The following is a 15,647-nucleotide window of genomic DNA, read 5'->3' on the forward strand; positions in this document are numbered from 1 at the left end:
ATACTTGCCAGAGTGCTAGACCACACTTTGGGGGGTCCAAAATGCTATGTGACGTCGCCGCGCGAGCTCTGTAGCGAGAGCAAATGACAGCGGCAAATAACTTGTTGATATAGTGTGCTTTTCCGCTATACTGAAATACTGTACGGGATACAAGGCCTCATCACGCAGCGGTATCACGCGCACTTTGCCTCTCTCGGCCACATGCAACACGCTCTTGAACATGAATAAATAGAGTCTGCGTCCTCGGTTTCCGCGATTTCGACGCATTTCCAACCGAAATTGCATGTCAAATTTCCTGAAAACCGAACGCTCGGTAGTTCCAGTTTGGTGTGAGTGCCCAAGCCACGACAGCGACCAACAAGCTGGTCGCACACCGGGTCAGACCCATCGCCAACTGTGGCAGCCAGTCTTACGGTCCTTGGAGCTTTGGAACCCAAGATGTCACGTAAAGTATTTGGGCAAGCCACCACCTCGAAAAATGGAAAATGGATTTGCGCGTGATTGCGCTACGTGCAGCGTCGGAAACGCCATTTACGTCATTCAAGAAGTGTGTGGAGAGGTATACCCGGCTGCAACGTGGCGCTGGCGCGTCTGTGGGCTGCTACTCGTCGTTGTGCTGCATGGGGCGCACACTATTTAACAGTCGTGAACAAAGTCTTGTGATTGGCTAGAAAAAATCAAGGATGGCATTCCAGCTCGGCGAGCCACATGCACAAAAAGTGGTGTGGACGCGCGCGAACATCGGGAAGGTCCGGCGCGACGAGCGGCTGCACCAAGAGGCAGAGCGCGCTGCCTTCCACGAGAAGCGGACCTTGACGGCCGCGCCGAGGCGCTCAAGAAGACCAAGCCGACGCCGCCGGGCATCGACCTCTTTGCGCCCGACGAGACCGCGCCACCGCCAGTCGCCAGCATCAATAAGTACACAGACAAAGTCATCGCGCTCGGCGGTGCGCTGAGCCCGGTCCACTACCAGATAGGCCGACGCAAGCCGCCCTTTCAGCCTTGTCCTAAAGCAGAGCCAAGAAAAAAGGACGCTACCGAGGCGCCACGTGCAGCGAGCGCCGACCCAGACTCGGCTTTCTCCCACGTGCCGACGCTGACGGGCAACCCGTGGGCTGTCTGGAAGGTCACCAACACGGGCAATGGCAAGCTCGCGCTAAAGCCGATTCCGGGAGCTAACTGGCGCGCTGCAACAGCTGTGCCCCGGGCGCCGCGTACCCGGACGACGTGTTTGTCCACGTCAAGGACGGGCGCACCGGCCCGTGGGCCTAGTGGACGTGCGTTGACGCTAGCAACGGCAAGATCACCTTCCAAGCCGACAGCGGTAATTGCCTTGCGCGGTGCAACAACGGCGTTCGCGGTGGCCTGCACCCAAGGACGGCGCGTGGGTGCAGTTGGCCGTCGTCAAGCCCTAAACCAACCAATCACATCTCCTGCCCGCTACTGTAGCGCGCTTGTGTGCATGGCGTATAGCTAACCTCGTGAGTCATGGCACTGCTCTTTGTATATACTCGTGTCGTCTTTGCAAGGGTTTTGGATGTCGAGGATTCAATCACCAGGGTGTCTATTCACTGGAGCCCGGCAGCGAAATCGAGGACTTGGAACAGAGCATCACAGTTTGAACGGCTCGCCTTTCAAGTGGAGTACGTACCGAGGGAGTTGGGCACATGGTTCGGCTTCTTGACGCAGCGGGTGCCACGTATGAATACCATCGGTTTTGTAACGGCGCCCGGCCTTTCTATTCTTACACGCGGCAGCGTTGGCACGCAGTTGAAACAGCAGCGCCACGCACAAGAGAGACGCATGGAGTCGCCGCCACGGTCTGTGAGCCCACCCCACATTAGCCGCAGTCGGTCGGTGCGGTCGTCGGTCACGTCGGCGCCGACGAGGGACCTTTTGCGCACCGACTGTGGCGAAGCCCGGCCGCGGTACATGCAGGAGACCACGTCGAGCATCCAGAAGTACGGCCCCGCCGACGAGGTACATTCGCGCCTGCAAAATCCCTCTCACATCGACATGTGCGTTTATAGGAGTCCCCGCCCAAGATGCTCTGCCACCCGCCTGGCAACCCGATGCTCATGTCCCGCCGGTCGCCCAAGCTCGATTTTCGCCCTGAGCCCGTGACACGCCGCCCGAGCAATTCGAGTCCGCCCAAGACGGCCGACCTGGAGCGTCAGCTCGAAGAGATGACAATGCACTACCATCAGCTGCAAGCGACGCTCGCGGACAAGGACGCAATCATAAGCACCTTTACGCAGACATGCACCCGTCTCCAAGCCGACTGCGAGCTGCTAGCAGAGAGCGCGGCGAGCTGGAAGGCGCGCTACGAAGCTCTCTCCGCACGCGACCACGAGGTTCCAAGCCCGTCGACTGCTACCGACGAAGCCGTGCTCGAGTTGCGCAGTATCCTACTGGTCGAGGCAGACGACGCGCCAGCAAAGAAGGCGACGCCCTCGTAACTTTCCGATCGCTAAACCTTGTAACATAAACTGCGGGCAACATTGTCTCTATTTTTAGTCCTTCGCCCTACCCCGGGTGTCTATCTTGGCTCGCTTCACTGCAGTTCTAAATTTGCATCGATAGCATGAGCTCAGGGCGGCCGCTCGTCCGGCCTGCGAGCGCCCACCCTCGGCGGGCGCTGGAGCGCAAGCTCTCCGACAGCGGGATTCCCGTGCCACCAAGCGCATCGAGTGACGCCGTGAAGGCCCCCACTAGCGGCAAAGCCGTCGCAGCGTCCAAGCTCAAGACATCTCCGCCGCCCCCAGCTATTGTGACAAGCGCGCCGTCCAAGCCACAGCGCACGCAGTCGATGGTGTCGCATCTGGTCTCACCGCGCACTTCGCCTCCAGAGCGGCGACCGTCGGCAATAACTCGACCACGATCGGCGACGAGTAGTAGCTCGATCGAGGTAGCGCGCACTCGGCGAGAAGGCATTTTCCTATGCTTGCATGTAGGCGAAGCGACTGACGCCCCGAAGCAAAGCGGCGAGGACAATCGACCAAAGCGTGGAGGCGCGCAGCAAGGCGACACCAGCACCACCATCCTCCTCGGCCAACGATGTCTCCGGATATGCCGGCATCAAGCCCGAGACCGTCGCCGATTGGAAGAGCCAAGTGGAAGCGCTCGAGCGAACGAAGCAGTCGCTCGAAGCGAGCGCGGCAACCAAAGACGACGTCGTGCGCCATTTGCAGCAGCAAATCGCGCATCTCCAGTCGGTCTTGACCGACACGCAGAAGATTTGCGCCAAGTTTCAAGGCGACTGCAACACGCTCGCCGACAAGGCGCTCGTCTGGAAGAAAAAGTACGAAGATCTTGTAGTCGAGCACGAGGCGCTGCAAGATGCCGGCCGCCTCACCGTGGTCTCCAACTCATGGGACGTGGGCGACGACGACGACGATGCGAGCGCGACGATCGTCGAGCGATTCCGGAGTGACGACGGCGAGCTGGCGTCGGCCGAGCACTGCATGCCGGGGCATCTCCAATTCGAGGACGACGACAACGACAATGACCTTGGGTGTGACGCGCCTCCTGCGCACGAACTTCAGATTCAAGCGTTGAAAGCCGAAGTGGCGAGTCTGCGTGCGGTGTTGCCTGAGGCCAAGGTGCGCGAACTCGAGAACGAGCTCCGGCGCTTCAAGCAGCACATTGTGCATTTGTCCAACGACCACGACGAGCAAGTAGCCGAGCTCCAACTGCAGCTCGCCCAACGCGATTGTACGCCTGAAACAACGGTGACCGACGACATAAAGGATGGTAGCAGTGCACAACGCAAGTACGAACACGTGCGCAAGCAGCTAAACATCGCACGCAACGTGATTCGCGAACTTCAAGGTCGCGCAGAGATCCAAGCCAAGTGCCTGCAGGATCAAACCGCCGAGCTCCGAGACGCACGCGTCGCGGCGCAGGAGGTTGCGGCCAAGACTGCGCTGATCGTCTCGCTGCAAGGCCGCTGCGACAGCTTGCTTGCCGAACTGGCCCGTGCCCAGAAGACAACGACAGCGTCCAGCCCAACATCGCCGCTTGTCGACGTCGAAGTCTGGCAGCAGCAATACCGAGGTGTCGCGGCCAGCTTGAAGAAGCAACAGGAAAAGTACAAGCGCGACACCACCGCGTTGCAACAACAGCTTCAAGCCCTGCAGCACGAACTCGGCGCACGCGAACCTCGCAACGACCACGCGGCATTGACAAAGGAGCTCGATGATGCGCGGCGCGCCTATGGGCGCGTGCAAGAGAGCCTTGCACGCCATCGCTTCGTACGCGCGAACCTCCGACGCCGCAACAGCCATCTGGAACGAAGCGTGCTGGCGCAGCGCACGGTGCACGAGTCGCTGGCCTCCGCCCGCAAAGCGCTTGCGACCAAGGAGACGGAGCTGCGCCACATGGAGCGCAAGGCCGCCACGATCGAGCGCGTCTTGAACGACGTACGAGCGAACGATAAGGCGGCTACGGGTCAGCAACAGCCGCTCAAGGTGGAGGCATTGGCGTGGCAGCGCGAGGCCGAGCGGGCGGCGCAGGAGGTCTCGGAGCTCCAGTCGTCCTGTGCTGCGACCATAGCCTTGCATGCAGCCGCCATTATGGCCTACACCAAGACCGTCTAGGTGCTTCGAAACACAAGAATAAAGAGATATATAGTGCAATATGTTAGTCTCGTGACACGTCTTGGAAGCTCGTCGAATGAAGTGCTGTTAGCTGGCGCGTTTTGCGATGGTCGGATACGTAGTTGCGGATCACCATGCATGTGGTGACAACAAGAGCAAAGATAAACAGCGTGAGGATCACTGCGACGCGAAGGACGGACGCGTCGGCGTTGCCGTTGGCGGCGCGCTTGTAGTAACTTCGGCGGGTGTTGGCAAAGGCCAGGGAGACGGCCGAGTAGCTTGTTGACATGCTGTAAAGTTGAAGACTGAATAGGAATTGCACTTGCTTATCGAGTCCCTTTGTATAGCGACAGCGACAGGGCGTGACGAGCGCAACATCGTGGTGGCCGTTTCAGAGTTTCACAGTCCCTTTTACCTGCGGTTTCGCTTCTGATTGGTGGATTTCGGCCAATCACAGACACCCAAATTTTGCAAATCAGGAAAAGCGCCACACATTCTCGACAATGTGTGTTGCTAATTAAATTGGAGAGTCTACATGGGACGGGTCCCTAAGTTGGGAAGAAGATGCAACCTGTGCCTGCATTGTAGTGTCAAACGGGATAGTTGTTGGTTGCAACTTGATCATTGACAGCTTCCACGCGCACTTGGAGAACCTTTTTCATGTCTTAACCTCCTAATTTCCTCATCCCCACATCTTTCAAGTGTGAAAGGTGTCAAGAATTCTCGAGATCTGACGTATCGTCACGGGAAGCTTCTAAGTATGAGAGTACATTGCCTAGAAAGTTGTTCTACCACTTCTCTCAAGAGCTACTTCTTGGGCGTCTTGTTGTCTTGTGACTGCTTGGCTGCAAGTTCCATCCTTAAAGTGATTTTCTTGTATCCTACTCGCTTGGCCATCACACGGGACGTTGTTGGCGAAGCTCCACCGGACGTTGCTGGCGAAGCTCCACCGACCGGATGACGTGGCCGCCACTGGTGCTGAAGACGATAAAAAACCCACATTGGCAAGTTTAACCCACAAACATCGAATAAACGCATAAGACGCCGCCACGTCAGAAAATAAGACCACGTCAATTTCGAAAGAATCCAACGGGATCCAAAAGGATCATGTCGTACCGCGACGAGTACCCCGTCGGGAGCGACGACGACGACGAAGTATGCAGTCTCTTGAACAACCCCCGGCGGCGCGCACCACTGCACATGAACAGCTACCTCTCTCAGATCGAGCAGCACCAGCGAGCGCGGCTCCAGCGCTGGCGGCGCCTCAAGATCCTCTTCGCAGCCATCATCGCCGTGGCGACCTTGACGACGCTCTCGCTGCAGTACAGTACTACGTGGCAGCCGGACGCGCCGCCGTCGTTTGTCGCCGCCCGCGCCGCCTCGATTTGCGACTCGACCCAGTGCATTGACATTGTACCACGCACCAAGCTGCTGCCGGCCGTCTGCCCAGCGCTCGACCGCGACCACATACACGTACGTCAGTAGGAAAACGACTCGTTTATGAGGCTTGGGTGCGTAGGTTGTGGCCGACTATGTCGTTGGCCGTTTGTATCTTGAGACGTGGCCGGGCGACGCCAACTTTACCTGCAGTCAGCCGCGAGTGACCAACGCAACGATGCGCTACGAGGACGAGATCACGGCGCCGCTGGCCGCCTGCCCTATGGACGTGACCGTGACGGGCGCGCTTACACCGACATCTCTCTCAAGGACGGTGTCGACGCGCCTCTACTTCATCGACCATGCGTACACACACACCTCCAGCCATCTTTTTGACACGTTGTCTCGGTAGAACGTATCGGACGCCGGGTCTGGCGGTGGTCGTGTCGGACGGCTGGGACGGCCAAAGCATCCAGGGACTACCAGGCGTCGTCTTGAACGACCACGCCGAGGGTATCTGGCTCGGTCTCGCGGTACCGAGCGGTGTTAACGTGACGCAAATTCACATGCACATCACGGACGCAGAAGGTCGGCGCGATTTGCTCGAAGTGGTCGTGACGCTGCCGCCGACCACCGCGCTTGCGGGCATCCGACTCGACCGCGACGGACGTGCGTGGCCGCCAGGTCGCTACCATGTCGACGCCGCAAATCTCTTCGCGACGTCCTTTCTCGTACTCTCCACCAGCTCGCGAGCGATCGCGCCTCTCGATGACGTCATCAAGCCGCCAGCGGTGTTCAACGGAACCGCAGTCGCTGCAGCCTGCCAAGACCGCGTCAATGACTATTGCGCGTGCCAGGCGGCGACGGCACAAGATGAGCCCTAACGCTCCGAGAGTGCGATGCACAAAATAAGAAAATATATTCGTCAAAAATGGGGATCCCAATCTATAATATCGTGGCACCTGCAGGATCCTACTTACATCAAAGCAACGAGCGACAGGCGTATCCCATAGCAGCGAGATGCGTACATGGATAGAGTACATCGTACACGGCACTGCGAGTTTGCCGCACTTTGCCGATGTCTGAGTTTGCCGTAAAAAGGCGCTTTTGCCACAAAATGACCAAAATGACCGTACTTTACCGCTCTGTACGGTACATTTGCGATCTTGGGGCCAGCACCGGCGCTTGCCAGATTCGGATTGGCACGATGCTGCTGCGTCTTGGTCTTCTAGCGGCTGCTGCGATTACGTGCGTCGTCGCCGAAGCGCCGCATGTGTGCATCGTGGGCTCGGGCATTGCGGGCGCTAGCACCGCCCACTTCCTCGCGGACGCGGGCGTCCACCTCAGCGTCTTTGAGAAGGAAGACCGCATTGGCGGTCGCATGCACGCGTTCCCGTACCGCGGCGTCAAGATCGAGGCCGGCGGGACGATCATCCACGTCAACAACAAGTACATGGTCGGCTTTGCGCAGCGACTTGGCCTTAAGCTCGTCAAGCCCGGGCAGTTTACAGGCGGCAACTCGCGCATGGGCATCTTTACGGGCGACGACTTTGCCATCGAGACGTCGACGTCGAGCTACGTGACGATGGCCAAGATGCTCTGGCGCTACGGGCCGCTCAATCTCAAGCGCATGAAGGACGTCGTTCAGGAAACACTCGACAAATTTGACGCCATCTACGCGTTGCAGGACAACGGCGCCGCCTACACGTCACCCACGGAGCTCATCGCGGCCCTCGGTACGCTGCTCTTTCTTCAAAGGACCGCAGCAAATGCGAGTAGGTCTCTTGGAGACGACACAGACGTCGCTCGAAGCCATCATGGTGGCCAACGGCGTGAGCCCGCGGCTCATCAACGAGCTCATGGCCGGCATTACGCGCGTCAACTATGGCCAGAACACGACGATGAGTGGCTTTGGCGGTCTCGTGGGGCTCGCTGGCTCGGGCGACGACCTGCGTGCGATCGCCGGTGGCGACTACCAGGTTTAGCGTTCTGGATTCGCGTCTTCCTATATACGCGGCCATCGATAGATCCCCGAAGGCCTCTTCCGCGAGGCCAAAGCCAACGTGTACCTTAACACGACCATCACGTCCATCACGCCCAACGCCGACGGCACGTTGAAGCTCATGACCTCCCGCGGGAGCTGGGTTACATGCAGTGGCGTCGTCGTCGCCACGCCACTCGAGCTCAGCAACGTGGCGCTGCCAGCGCATGTGCACATTGCGCCACGTCCATTCCAAATGACGCACACGACGTTTGTCCAAGGCGAGTTGACACCCGCGTACTTTCAGCAACGCAGTGACGTGCCCGAGACGATCTTGACGACCGAGAACGCGTCGCTTCCATTCTCGTCGATCGGATTGCAGTACCGCCAAGGTACGTGCTACTGATGGCGTCATCTTGAGGCACGGTAACACATGGAGCGTGGAGGTAGATGGCGTGAGCTTGTACAAGGTCTTTTCGCGAGCGCCCATGACATCGGCCGTCTTGGCCGCCTTTTTTGAGCCGCCGTTCGAGATTGTCGCAACATATCCGTGGGCGGCCTACCCAACGTTCCACGTGCCGGAAGTTTTTGGCCCGTTCAAGGTGCTGCCTGGCGTCGTATACCCCAATGCAATCGAGAACGCGGCGAGTGCGATGGAGATGAGCGCGCTCAGCGGCCGCAACGCCGCGCACCTCATCCTCGCGCACCTACACCTGCCCCGCCCCGCAACGACGTTCTTTGCCAGTATCAAGGAGGAGCTCTAAGCACGAAGGTTACGATTACTATGACGCTATGTGCTTTGGTCTTGGCTGGTCGGCAGCTGTCGCATTACAGCGTCGTACTTGGCGCTGAGCTCGGCGCAGCGCGCTTGGGCGTCGTCGAGGAGGCCTTGGTACATGGCCGCTTGCTCGCCAAGGCGCTCTTCGAGACCATCTACTTGAGCGACGTAGAAGCGGATGTCAGGCTCGTCCTTTGCTTGGAGCTTTGCCAGCAGCGCGGCGTTAGTACCTTCCAGCGCAGCGCAGCGCTCGCGCCACATGGCCACGTGGGCGGCGGGATCGAGGCTTCGCTTCGCACTTGGCGACGGCGGCGACGAGGCCGGGAACACGTGCGGGCGCACGGCCGCGCCATGAAGCGGACTGCTGGCCTCTAGGATCTCCTCCATGGCCTCGACCTCGTGCTTGTACTGATCCAACTCGACTTGCTGCAGCTGGTAGCGCTCGACTTGACCCTCGAGGTCGGCCACGTTCTTGTGCGCATCGTTGAGTGCGGCTTCTTGGCGACCGAGGAGCTGGGCGAGCCCGTCGTTCTGCTTTTTCAAGTGCGCGATCTCCAAGTGCAGCGTCGCCGAGGCCGTGTGGTCGCGGTCCAAGAGCTGTCGATGCGTCGCGTGCTGCTTATCGGCGAGGGCGAGCGCCCGCTCCAGCTGCGCCATCTTGGTCGCCATCGTGGCCTTCGTGCGCTCGAGCGCCGTGATGTGCGCTTGCTGCGCCTCCAGCGTCGCATCCAGCTGCACGCTATTCGCTTGCTCCTGGTCGTACCGCGCGGTGAGTGACACAATGTGCTTCTGGAGCTGCTGCAGCTGCACGGCCGATTCGCGCGCTCCAGATTCAAGTTCGTCGCGCTCAAGTTCGAGCGCAACGATCCGTGCGTGGCTCTCGACACTCTCGTGGTGTTTTTGCGCACGAAGCGCTGTGAGCTGGCGTTCCTGCCCGTCCAGTTGTAGCTGCAGGTTTTCCATGTCCACGTTGGCGCTCGCAACCACTTCGAGGTCCCGTACTTGGCTCTCGAGTTCGCGCACCTGAGACTCGCGATCCTGCAGCGTGGCGTTCACAGCGCGCACCTGCGCTTCGAGTTCGCGCACCCGAGCGCTCGACGACGCAGATGATGATGGTCCTCGAGCATAGACAGTGCGCTGGAGGTAGCATTGGTCGAGCTGCGCCCGCAGGACGTCGACGACCCACGCCGACGTCGACGACATGACGTCCCATACGCCGTCGACGTCCTTGCGGCTGGCGAGCGCACTCTGTAGCGACGAGCACTGCGCCGTGAGCGACAGCTTCTCCTCGTTCATGCTCACGACCGACGCTTGGAGTGTCGCCAGCTGCGCCTGGAGCTCGATGTGCGTGCGCTCGTACGACGCGATCGTGGCGCCCAGCTGGTCGCGCTCGACTTTCCACGCCGCGACGTCGGGCTCGGCGACGGGTGCGCCAGCTTGGAGCGCTTCGATCGTATCTTCGAGCACATTCATGCGCGTGACGGCCTCACCCATCTGCTCGCAGTGCGTCTTGGCCAGCCCCAAGAGCTTGGCGCGGAGGCTATGGAGCTCGTCGTGGGACCGATGGAGCTTCTCTTCCGTGCTGAGCTTGTACTGCTTGAACTCGTCTTCGAGGAGCGTCACGCTTTGCTGCGACCGCACGTACTCGCCGAGACGCCGGAGCTCCTTCTTGAGGTTGAAGAGCTCGCGCTCGTAGCCTTGCTGGCTCGCCATCGTCTCGTCTTCGAGCTGGAGCGGCATCCGCTGGAGCTGCGCGTCGAGCGCTGCGATCGTGTCAGGCAGCACCAACGATGCCGTTCGCTGCATCGGTGACGTTGGCGCGTCACTGTCGCTGTGAAAGTGCTGGATGAGCGTCTCCGCGTCCGCCAAGTGGTGCTCGAGGCCCTCGGCGGCTTGGACCCATGCGGCGTTGGCGCGCAATAGCACCGACGAGCTGCTCCGGCGTGCCATGGTGGGCTTGAGCAAATCCTCTTTTGACACTGCGTTGGATTGTGCGTGCTGAAGCTCGCGCGTCAGCGCCTCGCACTTGCCTTGCCACACGACAACGGCGGCCTCGGCGGCCTCGCATTTGCTTTTCCAGTTGAGCGCCGTCGTCGCATACGACTCGCAGTCGGCCTTGAACCGGGCGCAAGCGGTGGTGAATTCAGCAATCGTGGCATCTTTCGCAGCCAGCGCTGCGTCCTTGGTAGCCAGCTCCGATACCGACGCTGCCAACTCCGCGTCCCTGGCTTCCAGCGATTCGTTGCACGCTGCGAGCTTGGCCGCACCTTCTTCGCGTTCGATCGCGAGCTCGAGGTCGGAGGCAGCCTTGGCGGTTGGCGACGACTGCAGCGCTGCCATCGCCGCCGCCTCGATCGGCCGCGCTGTCGCAAGCACGAGCGCCGGTGTCGAGAGCGATGCTGTCTTGCGCATCACAGGCTTGTTGGTCTTGGACGACGTCTAGGAGTTGGCAGCTAGAAACATGCACACATGAGATGTACTACCTCGATCGCATGCGGTGGCTTGAGCAACGACGACGTGGTCGCTTGTCGCGTGAGCAGTGGCTTCTTCTCCGGTACCGTCGACCGAGGTGCGGATGACACGCGGCTTGTTGCCGTGCGCTGAATCTGTGACGACGGCGTCGTCGACGGTCGTGGTTTTGGTATCGTCGACGTTGGCGCGGGCGGCGGGCGTGTCTTGGCGGGCGGTGTCTTGCTCGCCGGTGGGATGGTACTGCTGCGAGGGCTCGCGATTGACAGTCGAGGTTTGGTGGCGTCTGCGGTCGTCTGGAGGCGCGTCGGGGCGGCCACGGACCGCCGCTGGGCGAGGCGCGACGCCATGCCCCGTCTATTTCTGGCCTTTCTACGAGCCTCCGCGTTAAGGTGGCTATGAATAGCAGCGTGCGGGACGACCCACGAAGCAAAATCGCCAACCGACGCGACAGCGTCACCAGCGCCCACAATGAGCCGGCTCTAGTTTTGGAAGTAAATGACCTCCGCCTGATCCTTCCATCGACCGCATGGCAGACGCCCGATCGCATCCATATATTCCATCGCAGTACGACGAGCCAAAGGTCAAAGGTGGCGCTTTCTCCGCTCGTCGCCACGTCCAACACAACGCAAGCAGCTCTTCCTTGCATATTCCCACCACCACCACAACAACAACAACGATCATCATCAACCATCAACCCGTCCATTCATATGAGGGTACACCTCCAAAACATGCAAAATAGGCGCGCGACAGCGGCGGGCGGACGGGAGATGCGGGTGGTTGGCTTAGGGCTTGACGACCGTCCACTGCGCCCACGCGCCGTCCTTGGCGTTACCGACGTGCATCATGACCGAGTCAGGGTACGCGCCGCGGACGCAGTTGTTGCAGCGCGAGACAAACTTGCCCGTGTCGGCCTGGAGACCGATCTTGCCGTTGCCGAGATCCACGCACGTAAACTGCGCCCACGGGCCATCGCGCCAGTTCTTGACGTGCACGAAGGCCTCGTCCGGGTACGCGGCGCCGGCCGCGCAGTTGTTGCAACGGGACAAAAAGTTGCCGGAATCGGCCTGGAACGCGAGCTTGCCGTTGCCCGTGTTGAAGACCTTCCACTGCGACCACGGGTTGCCCGCGAGCGCCGGCACGTGGAGCATGGCCGAGTCTGGGTACGCCGCACCCGAGATGCAGTTGTTGCAGCGGCTAAGGAACTTGCCCGTGTCGGCTTGGAGGCCCACGACTTGGCCATCCGTGAACGTGCACGCGGGCGACGGCAGGCGGTTGACCGTGAACTGCGCCCACGGGCCGCTCGTGTAGGCGTTGACGTGCACAAAGGCAGCGTCCGGGTACGCGCCACCGCTGACGCAGTTGTTGCAGCGCGCAAGATAGTTGCCGCTGTCAGCTTGGAAGGCGATCTTGCCGTTGCCAGCGTCAACGCACGTCCACTGGGCCCACGGGCCGGTGCGCCAGTCCTTGACGTGGACGAACGCCTCATCTGGGTACGCGGCGCCCGGGGCACAGTTGTTGCAGCGCGCGAGGTAGCTCCCGGAATCAGCTTGGAGCGCGAGCTTGCCGTTGCCCGTGTTGGTGACCTTCCAGACAGCCCACGGATTGCCCGTCGGCGTCGGCACGTGGAAGAAAGCCGAGTCCGGGTTGGCGCCGTTCGGGACGCAGCCGTTGCAACGGGCGAGGTACTTGCCCGTGTCGGCCTGCACCGTGATGAGGTCGCCGTCGTTGAACGTGCACGCCGCCGACGCCGCGAGCTGGACCGTCTCCATGTTAAAGGACGGGAGCGCCGGCTCCGTGTGCGCGACGGTTGCCGTGTACGCGCCAAGGAACGCGAGGCTCGTACCGAGCGCAATGAGGGCCTTGCGCGTGCGGGACATGGGCTCGACCTCCTTGAGGAGCAGGTGCGTCTGCGGGCGTTCGAGATCAATGGCCATGCTGGATGCTTTCGAGGCGAATTGGAAAATGAAGTCGATTGGGGCAGCCAGGTCGACGACGTCGGGCGCACAGAATCGGCGCGATCACTTGTCCATCCAAAGATGTGCTAAGTAAGATATCATCGTCGGCGAATCTTGGTCCAGCACTCCTCGGTTAACTATCAGCTCACGTACTGTAAATATGTTCGGAACGTAAAAGACCTCGGCGGCGATGAGCATGATAGTGCGAGATTGCGTGCCTCGAGCACAGAGTCCTTGATCGCAGAGCAGCGCAGTACGTGGTGTTGCGCGGTTCTGAATAGGTCCGATGGACACCACTATCCTTGGCGACACTTCTCTTCGAGAGGGGCGTGCAGAGGATGGCTGGCACGCGCCTCCGAAGCTACTTCAACGTGCGCAACAGACATATGTTTTGGGCTGGACCAAGAAAGCGTGGGTGGTTTGACCCATCGACAGCATATGATTCGTATGCGCACACAGAGGTCCACACACCACGAGTACCCCCTATCACAATACGTGCTGCCTTTTTAAGTCGACCTCCCCCTCCCTCACATATTCGTAGCAGGTTGATAGCCAAATACCTAGGCCTGCGGCGACTTGCTCCTCAGGGTCTTGGACGAGACTTAAAAGCTCAAAAGCAGGTGCAGTCGAGCGACTCTTGCTCCCTTGATGGCCGTGTTCTTGGCAGTTGTAGGTCCAAGCGGAAGACACGGCAATAGGAGTTGAAATGCTGATCATTTTCTGAAAGCCGTGAGCCCAAGTGAGCCAACCCACGGCTGACGTGGCCCTTACCCCCCCCGAGACGTATTACCTGCAGGTACCCAATATTTTGACAGGGCTTTTGCAACTGATGCGTGGCCCCCTACGATCAAAGCACAGACGAAGCCTGTCGACGGACCAGATTGCTTTAGCTGGCTCATCGATCACTCTATGAATCTCAATCTTGTGTTTGGTGGCGAATCTGATTTGAGCTTTAAATTTTCGAGCAACGACTCTGTCGTGTCGCCAGTCGTCTGTGTCGTGGCAAAGCACCTGTGCCGCAGCTATCAGCGCCCATCCATGCCGCAGCTATTAGCGCTCATCCACGTTGAAGGCTTGGCCTAGCCCGATTTTAAACAGATCCTGCCTCGTCCGCCTGTCATGATAAAGAGTAGCCTCCGAATCACCCAGCGTCAAGGTGATCGCAACACCGGATGGGGTGCAGATGCACGCACCGCTTTGCATACCGCACTAATCGGATCTCCTACCGTGATCCACCGTTCTTGCAGTACGGTATACGAATGGAGGTGGGACATGGAATGTACGAAATCAATTTCGCCGCTTTCTGTTTTCGATACGGCGAGGTGATTGAAACGAAGCGTTCCTAGTCCATACAGGATAGTGCTGAGCAGTGGGAATGAGCCATCCTTGGCTACGGTCGCGACGCTTTCCTCTGCTTCCGACAAGTCAAACAAGCATTATAGTCATACAAACCTCGTCGAACTGTCGACAAGGTTTTTCACTCTTCCCCCACGTCGTTCGGAACTCGTGCGTTCAAACACTCTTGGTTTAGGCACCATAGCATGGAACATTGTCCAATATTGTCACGTTTATGATCGATGAAACGCTACGCGCTCGTACTTGGTTTCGAGCCGACGGCCAAATGCTGGTACCCGTACGCCTACGAGCGCAACGTGGTCGATGTGGTATCGAGGCGCATGCATCGCACCTTGCGGATGTGATCCAGCAGCGTCAAGATCACAGTGCGGTCCCCGGCGTAAATCTCGCGGTCTTTGCGTAGCATGATAAGCGGCATGGTCTACGAAATTGTACAATTTTCACAAGGAAATATTTGGCCGCGCCAAAACTACCTTTTTGAGCCGCAAGATATCGAGCACTTTTTTGATATTGTGGAGACACGGTGCTTTCTTGCCTTTGGGCTGTCGGCACACGCCCTCGAGCACACGAATGTGCTCGACCTTCTCGACGACCTGCACGAGCAAAAGGCCGTCGCGAAAGGCGTCCAGCGTATGGCCCTATCCAATACCCCGCATGTGTGAATCAAGGTTGCAACAAGACTGTGCAGTCGTACGTCGAGGCGCGGGAGTGGCTTGACTTGAAGGTGCTCAAGCCACGTTACGAGAGGCTCAGTGTCGACGGCCGGCAGCGCAGCACTGGCTCGCGGCACCAGAGTCGGTCGTCGGACAAACTGGGGCGGCGCATGCGGCGACGGCAGTGTCGGTGGCCTCGCTGATTCCTCTTCGATGTCGATCCCGTCCGAGTGGTGGGCGCGGGGCAGTAGGTCGAGGTCCGTGTCGATGTCAATCTCTCGCCATTGGCGCGAGCTCGAGATGGCAGCTTGCGTGTGCACACACTCCAGGTGGTGCTGTTTCGTGCCACTCGCGTCGTCGTTCGCATCGTCGTCGTCCTCTCTCGATGGGCAGCAAGTGGTCGGTGGATACAGCGGCGCGCGGGAGGCATCGTGGCGGCGCCACCGCCTAATCCAAAATGCAGAAAACCATGTTTAG

General features: G+C 59.7%; 7 protein-coding genes across 7 annotated transcripts; 5 read left to right on the plus strand and 2 right to left on the minus strand.

Moving 5' to 3' along the window:
• Nucleotides 1-683: 683 nt before the first annotated feature.
• Nucleotides 684-1,286, plus strand: SPRG_14904 (hypothetical protein; the record flags this gene model as incomplete). The annotated part of the gene is made up of 4 exons (XM_012354040.1): nt 684-749; nt 830-1,004; nt 1,056-1,214; nt 1,273-1,286. 4 exons carry the CDS (start codon nt 684-686, stop codon nt 1,284-1,286), a joined length of 414 nt encoding a protein of 137 aa, XP_012209430.1.
• Nucleotides 1,287-1,778: 492 nt separating this feature from the next.
• SPRG_14905 (hypothetical protein) lies at nt 1,779-2,501 on the plus strand. The gene is made up of 2 exons (XM_012354041.1): nt 1,779-1,980; nt 2,031-2,501. The coding sequence occupies exons 1-2, from the start codon at nt 1,804-1,806 to the stop codon at nt 2,457-2,459; spliced, it is 606 nt and encodes a 201-aa protein (XP_012209431.1). The 5' UTR covers nt 1,779-1,803; the 3' UTR covers nt 2,460-2,501.
• A 75-nt stretch (nt 2,502-2,576) lies between these two features.
• On the plus strand, nt 2,577-4,598 carry SPRG_14906 (hypothetical protein; the record flags this gene model as incomplete). The annotated part of the gene is made up of 2 exons (XM_012354042.1): nt 2,577-2,908; nt 2,955-4,598. The coding sequence occupies exons 1-2, from the start codon at nt 2,585-2,587 to the stop codon at nt 4,596-4,598; spliced, it is 1,968 nt and encodes a 655-aa protein (XP_012209432.1). The 5' UTR covers nt 2,577-2,584.
• Nucleotides 4,599-5,705: 1,107 nt separating this feature from the next.
• Nucleotides 5,706-6,859, plus strand: SPRG_14907 (hypothetical protein; the record flags this gene model as incomplete). Its single annotated transcript, XM_012354043.1, has 3 exons — nt 5,706-6,071; nt 6,118-6,341; nt 6,388-6,859. The coding sequence occupies 3 exons, from the start codon at nt 5,706-5,708 to the stop codon at nt 6,857-6,859; spliced, it is 1,062 nt and encodes a 353-aa protein (XP_012209433.1).
• A 318-nt stretch (nt 6,860-7,177) lies between these two features.
• SPRG_14908 (hypothetical protein) lies at nt 7,178-8,745 on the plus strand. Its single transcript, XM_012354044.1, has 4 exons — nt 7,178-7,711; nt 7,755-7,954; nt 8,003-8,348; nt 8,407-8,745. Exons 1-4 carry the CDS (start codon nt 7,183-7,185, stop codon nt 8,718-8,720), a joined length of 1,389 nt encoding a protein of 462 aa, XP_012209434.1. The 5' UTR covers nt 7,178-7,182; the 3' UTR covers nt 8,721-8,745.
• On the minus strand, nt 8,708-11,561 carry SPRG_14909 (hypothetical protein). Its single transcript, XM_012354045.1, has 2 exons — nt 11,218-11,561; nt 8,708-11,173 (listed from the first exon to the last, which is right to left on the minus strand). The coding sequence occupies exons 1-2, from the start codon at nt 11,551-11,553 to the stop codon at nt 8,747-8,749; spliced, it is 2,763 nt and encodes a 920-aa protein (XP_012209435.1). The 5' UTR covers nt 11,554-11,561; the 3' UTR covers nt 8,708-8,746.
• Nucleotides 11,562-11,962: 401 nt separating this feature from the next.
• On the minus strand, nt 11,963-13,156 carry SPRG_14910 (hypothetical protein). Its single transcript, XM_012354046.1, has one exon. It carries the CDS (start codon nt 13,138-13,140, stop codon nt 11,989-11,991), a length of 1,152 nt encoding a protein of 383 aa, XP_012209436.1. The 5' UTR covers nt 13,141-13,156; the 3' UTR covers nt 11,963-11,988.
• Nucleotides 13,157-15,647: the final 2,491 nt, after the last annotated feature.

This window comes from Saprolegnia parasitica, assembly GCF_000151545.1.
Source record: "Saprolegnia parasitica CBS 223.65 unplaced genomic scaffold supercont2.143, whole genome shotgun sequence".
NCBI lineage: Eukaryota > Oomycota > Saprolegniomycetes > Saprolegniales > Saprolegniaceae > Saprolegnia > Saprolegnia parasitica.